The sequence below is a fragment of the Rhinolophus sinicus genome, chromosome 16 (assembly GCF_057876585.1).
Source record: "Rhinolophus sinicus isolate RSI-liver-muscle chromosome 16, RSI-T2T, whole genome shotgun sequence".
NCBI lineage: Eukaryota > Metazoa > Chordata > Mammalia > Chiroptera > Rhinolophidae > Rhinolophus > Rhinolophus sinicus.
Genome location: NC_142516.1, coordinates 392975 through 399338, shown reverse-complemented (window position 1 = coordinate 399338; position 6364 = coordinate 392975). Strand labels below are relative to the sequence as shown.

Genomic DNA, 6364 nt, shown 5'->3' with positions numbered 1-6364 from the left:
CTGCGAAGGCCGACGGAACCCATGTGTGTCCGGGGTTAGAGGTCAGGGGTCCTTCGCCACCTCCGGCCAGCCCACCGGAATGCCTATGCAGACTGAGGGTGTTTGTGTGCGAAAACGGGAGGACAGCGTCCGCCCGACCGGCGGCTGTGGGGAAGGCCGTTCCGCCGGGCCACGCCCCCGCCAGGCCGGCGCGCCCCGGTTCCGGCCGGCGCAGGCCCGCGCCGCGGGCGCCGCTGTCCTGGCCGCATCGCGCAGGCGCGGGCGCGGGCGCAGGCGCAGACGCGCTTGACCGGCCCGCCCCGCCCTGGGCCGCGAGGCGCGGGCGGGGCGATGGCGCGCGGGAGGGGCGGGGCCACGCTGCGGGCCCGGGCCATGGCCGCCGCCGATGCCGAGGTGAGGAGCGGGGCCGGCTGGCCGGCGGCGGGCGCGGGCGGGCGCGGGGCCGGCGGCGGGCGGGGGCGCGCGGCGGGGGCGCCGAGCGGGCGGGCGGGGGCGCGGAGCCTGAGGGCGGGCCCGCGCCTCCCCGCCGCCGCCGCGCCTCAGGCCGAGGCCGGGCCGAGGCCCCGGGCGTGCGGGCCGCGCTGCCTGGGGCGCGCTTTGTGCGGGCGCGGGCGGGGGCGGTGCGGCGGGGCGCGTGCGGTGCGCAGCCGGAGGAGGCCAGGCCGCCGCCCGCGTGCCGGCCGGCCTTGGCCGAGCCCCGCGGAAGCCGCGGAGGACAAAAGGGAAAGTGGGGCGAGCTGGCCAACTTCGCGGCGCGGGCGAGGCGAGGCGAGGCCGTCCGCCGCCGGCGCCTCTCGCCGCCCCGCTGACCTTCCACTTTGTTCCGAATAGGAGGGCGGCGTCTCTAAGGAAAGTTGGCCGGGCCGGCGCGCTGCTCCCACACAAAGCTGCCCGGCCCCGCCGGCTGTCAGCAGCGGGAGTGCGCGGCTCCCGTGCGCGGCTCAGCACGCCGCCCGCCCGGGCTGTGGACCGACGGGGCCCCCAGCCTTTTGTTAGTGCCCCGGGCCTGCTCTGCTCGTTCTCAAGGGTAGTTGGTTTCCTTGCTCGTAGCTGCTCAGAAATCAAACTTGGGAGGCGGACCAGCGGCTTCCCCGCCCGTGCGAGGCAGACACGGCGCGGTCTCAGGGCCGACGTAGGGGCCGGTTCGGGGAAAAAGTGATGACCTCGCAGGTTTCCTCAGAAACGACTCCATGTGTAGCGATAACTGCGGGACTTGGGAAGATCTGAGCGCTGCGGCCGGATACGGGGCTGTCGCAATAACCTGGTGCGTTGACTTACAGTCTAGGTTAGCCCAGGTGCCGTGCAGTCTTTTCGTTTATTTGCCTTTCTGTTGCACTGTTGGGAGTGTTGACACAAGGAAACAGAAGGTGCGGGGGGTTCTTAAATCCAACATAAGGAGTGTTTATTGAGCACCTGCTGCATTCAAGGCATTGTACTAGGCTCCGGGAACAGAAAGGTGAACTAGAGAACCCCCAGTCGCGTCCAGGCTTGTGGGAGAGAAGACAGGTCATGATTCCTGATATCCTGTGATGAGCGCCTGCTGTGTCGTGGGCGCTGGGCAACCCTTTAGGTAAGTCCTCTCCTAGTCTTCCTGCTTAGCGGGTGAGGAAACGAGACCTGGGGGAGGACCGACCTGGCCTCCTCAGTCCTAGGACTAGCTTTTGTTTGGTGTCTGGCACATAGTAGGTTTTCAATAAATAACTGATGAGCAGAGGGCCCCGATGACTCTGATTCCCTGGGCAGCCCTGACTGAGCCTGTTTACGGAGCCTGTGCCTGTGTCCAACCCTTTGAGTGAATGCACTCATCGAAGTCTGACAAGGACATTATGGCGGACGTCCCCATTTGCAGATGAGGAAACAGGCGTGGGGGACCCAAGGTTCCAGACCTTGTGGCAGAGAAGATGGATGCAAGTGGCCTGGGTCCAGAGCCTGTGCTCGCTGAACACGTACTATACCTTTGGTCATTATAAGTTGATGAAAGCTCAAGGTTTACATCTGTGATTCTAAGTGCTTGTGCTGGAGGGGCCTCCTGGACAGTGGGCAGGCGTGGGCCATCTGCTGCCACTAAAGCTGAAAAGTGGTTACTGGGCCGGGGTTCACTAACTACCAAATGATTAAACCAGCAAAGTGGACGTTTGAAACTCACCTGACTGCTTGTTTAGTCTCTCCTCTCCTTGACCTGGAGTGATAGTCCCCACCTTGTTACACTCAAAACAACTAAGGAGGTGGAATGCGTCCCCCACCTCCATTTTGTGGATGAGTAAGTGGGGGTTCTTAGGGTTTCACATATGTTCCTGGAGTTTCATGTATGTTCAGGACCACCCTAGAGCAGAGCCCAGGGCGGTGCATTGTCTTGAGGAACTGACAGGCAGGAGGGCCTTCCCCGGCCAATCCTGTACCTTTCTGGCAGGGTGGTTACTGTGTATCTCTTTCTTTAACCTTGTTTTTTGTTTCTTGAAGTAATAAATACACTTGCACATAGTTTAAAAAGTCAAATATTGCTATTGAAAGAGGCCACCCTCCTCTCCCGCCTTTCTAGAAAGGCAGCAGCCTTGTGACACCAACATTCACTGCATGTTCACGCTGTGTTGTCATGTCTTTATTGACCAATTTTAGGGGTTCTCTGTTGGCGTCCACTAATGGTACAGGATGATTTCAGTTCCTTCATACGTGCTCTCTTACCTAGAAAACTCACAATTTTGGTTAAATCTATGTCCAGAGTCTTTATCGGTCTGTTCAGGGCATTTTTGTGCCACGCTGGGCGGGATGGTAAAGTACAATTGTTCTTCATTGTTCAGCCTTTTTTCCTCCCTGGAGTAGTAATTGCCTTGTTTTTCACTTGTTCGGTTTCCTTTGAACCTCAGACTCAGGTTCTCACACCTTTCATTCTGTCAGAAGTTTCCTCACCCCCAGCCCTGTCAGCTCTCCAGTGGTTCCCGTGCGTGGTCACCCTGACCGAGTCAGGGTGCTCGTCTTGGCTGCCGCACTGTCACCCTGGGAATGCTCCCCACCTTTCTGGGTGAGGGGCCACTTCCCATGTCTAGGCCCCCTCTGTGGTCGCTCACGGCGTTGGGGCACATTTCCCAGTGCCTTCTCAGTCGTTTGTGGGGCTCATTCTGGGGCTGGCATGTCTGAAAACACCTTTATTTCACCACCACGCTCGCTGGCCTTGGCACTCCAGGTCGGGAGTCATTTTAATTTCAAGTTGTTGCTCCAATACCTTATAATTTTCATTGTTGCTGTGGAGAAGTCCAGTTTGAGTTAATCTGTGGTAAGTGTTCCCCCCCCCCCCCACTTAACTTTTAGCATCTCTGCAGCCTTGATTTTCCTAATTTTCATAATTTACCTCAGTGGTAGTCTTTTTTCACTTATCACGCAGTGTATTAATTGGCCCTGAAATCTGGAGCTAGATGGATGGCCCTTTCATTTATAGGAAACTTTGGTACAATGTATTTGAGATAGTTCATTATTATTTTCTCTGCATTTTCCTTTTCTAGTTCCTTTACTTGAATGTTGGACTTCCTGTACTTAGTATTCTAATTTTTATTTATTTATTTATTTTTTATTTTTATTAAAGTTTATTGGGGTGACAATTGTTAGTAAAGTCACATAGGTTTCAGGTGTACAATTCTGTAATACATCATCTATATATCACATTGTGTGTTCTCTTTCCAGAGTCAGTTCTCTTTCCATCACTAAGTATTCTAATTTTTAAAATATTTCCTTGTCGTGCCTTGATCTCTTGTTTATTTTTGGGAGCATGTTTGACTACTTTCCAATTCTTTTTACTGAATTTTAAATTTCTGCTTTCATATTTTCGTGTTCTGTACTGTTCTCTGTTCCTTTTTTTTTTTTGAGAATTTTTGTAAGTGTTTGAGTCAAAACTGGAAGCCAGGTCTCAAATCCACTGGTTTGGGTTCTCTCTGCTCCTTTTTTAATGTCTTCTGTTCTTGTTTTATGTGTATGATATCTTTGCTTATCTCCTAATTTCAGTTAAGTTTTTTAAAATTACAGTTAAATTTTTTAAAAAGTTATTTAAAAAATTGTGTTTCTTGCGTTTTTCCTGTTTGCCCTGTGCTACTCTTTGCTGTGGTGTCTTTTGGTCTCTTTCTTTCATGCTGGAAACCTTCCAATATCTGGTGACCCTCCCTTTGGCTGTTTATTCACCTTTGAGAATAAAGTGATAAAAATGGCCAGCTGATTGGGGGGCTTGTTTACTTGTTGCTTTCACTGAAAATGGTGATGACTAATGTTTTTTGCTGGCTCTCCTCCAAATGTTACTATCCACTGGTTTGGTTTCCTCGGAGAAGGATCCTTCCCCGTCCTGCGTGCCTTGTTGGCGTGAGCTGGGTGCTATGGAGAACGGCCTTTCCGGCGCTCAGTGGGGAGCCTTTCCCTAATTTACCTGTTGTCAGTGGAGCGGTTTGCTCCTGTCTTTCTTTGTGCCTGCTGTCCCCAAGTGGGTGTATTTCAAGTGGAGTTTGCAGAGCTGAACCTCAGAAGAGGAATGTGCCTGAGTGTGCAGGAGGGGCCTGGGGACCTGAGAGTGCAGTGCTCCTTCTGCGGGGTTTTACACCCACCCTTCTTAGCTCCACGCATCAGCCCACTTCTGAGCCTTTCTGCGGTTCTGTGGGCCGGCAGCCTGCGCCTTGTCCTTGACCGCCTTCCCATGCTTTCCTCTCTCCTCCATCTTCCTAGTCAGGTTTGTGTTGGGGTTTCAAATGTCTCCTGGGTGGAGTTTCTCTCTCCTTCCTGTTCTTGTCTTCAGTTGATCTTCGATAAGAGAAGGGGGTGGAAAGTCTGTTCTGCCATCTAGAAATCAGAAGCATTTACTGTAAATCTCGAGAGGTGAAATTGCACCACACTCAAGAGTGCAGCGTCCCATGAGTAGGGCTGCCTTTGTGGGGTCTTACTGTGTAGTTTGTAGGTTTGGAATCCAATGGTTCAGCCAGGGCAAGAAAGGCACCTCGGCTCTCTGCGCCCAAGGACGTGTGGTCAGTGCCAGTGTGGGGGCTGGAGCCCTCGTTTCCTGCTCCTGCTTCCTGTCGTAGCACCACACAATTTTGTGTATTTGACCATATTTTGTTGACTTTGTCTTTGAAAGTAATCAGCTCATCAGAGCCGTATTTTGGGCTCTCCACTTTAGGAATCTTCCATTTGTCATGTGGAAGCTTGGCCATGCCATGTGTGATGGATGCCGTTAGCTCACGGCAGGGGCAGTTGGTCTCAGCTCGATTCTCACCCGCAAGTTGCATGGAGAGTGGGAGTCTTCCTGGAACCCAGGTGTCTCAGCCCACCTACCGACCTCAGGTGGGACACAGAAGCAGCAGTCCTCTTGTTTATTCTTCTGCTTTTGTTTAGCTCCTGGTCTTTAAAAAAACAAAAGCAAAAACAACTCTTTGAGGTTTTGGATTTTGAAAAACAAAACGTTGAAGCCATAATTTTAATTCTTGGAAGATGGCATTTCCTTTGAGATGGTGTCTTCCTGGGGGAGAGGTCACTTTTCCAGTAATGTCACTGTCAGTTGGTATTTTATTGTGAAAAAATTTGGGACTGCTTTCTGCATCCCCGTTCAATAGATGTGTAAGTTCTTATCAGAATGTATTTAGAAGGCTCTTTCCAAGGGGTCTAAGCATTTATCGAACGCCAAGTGTTTATGAAGTGCTGTGTGAGAAGATACACGAGTGTTCAGAGTGGTCCCTGATGGCACAGACTGGAGGAGTGTAAAGAGCAGATGTCAGCACGCAGGACAGCCGAGGGTGATGGCGACAGGAGGCCTGTGCTCGACCGGGTGGGTGCTGGGAAGACCTTGTGGAGGTGACTCAGTCCAGGGCCAGAGGGTGCCGAGCTGTGTTGGGAATGCCAAACGCAGTGTGTACCATTTGGGGAAAATTAAGGAGTTTAACAAATTAGAAAACAAACCTAGAAACCTAAAAATGCCAAGTACCGTGTTTCTCTGAAAATAAGATCTAGCTGGACAATCAGCTCTAATGTGTCTTTTGGAGCAGATATTAATATAAGTCCGGGTCTTATATTATGTTATAATATTATATTACATTATATAAGACCCGGTCTTACAGTAAAATCAGACCAGGTCTTAACATTAATTTTGCTCCAAAAGATGCGTTAGAGCTGATTGATTGTCCGGCTAGGGCTTATTTCCGAGGAAACACGGTAGTTGTCTGCTTTGTTCTGATCCTTATGAGCATGCGTGTGACTTTGGCACACCTACAGTGACCATCAGGCGTGTGTGCTGCGTGCGTCTCCTTTCATGGCTGTGAACGCACCCATCGGACATTTTACTAGCTGTGGGTGTTCGTTACGCACATGGTCCAGTTTCCTTGGTTATGAATTGGGTGAGACT

At 52.1% G+C, this 6364-nt stretch overlaps 1 protein-coding gene across 8 annotated transcripts in view; it reads left to right on the top strand.

Annotated features, from left to right (window-relative positions):
• Positions 1–299: 299 nt before the first annotated feature.
• Positions 300–6364, top strand: part of EHMT1 (euchromatic histone lysine methyltransferase 1) — a 126765-nt gene continuing 120700 nt past the window's right edge. For 2 of the 8 annotated variants that reach the window (XM_074331460.2, XM_074331463.2), the window contains exon 1: positions 304–393. In XM_074331460.2, coding sequence (XP_074187561.2) covers positions 331–393 — 63 coding nt within the window. In that variant the 5' untranslated portion in view covers positions 304–330. Of the gene's footprint in view, positions 394–1230; positions 1265–1490; positions 1571–6364 lie in introns of those variants that run through there. The other 6 variants (XR_012496030.2, XM_074331462.2, XM_074331457.2 and 3 more) reach the window with 6 other exon arrangements.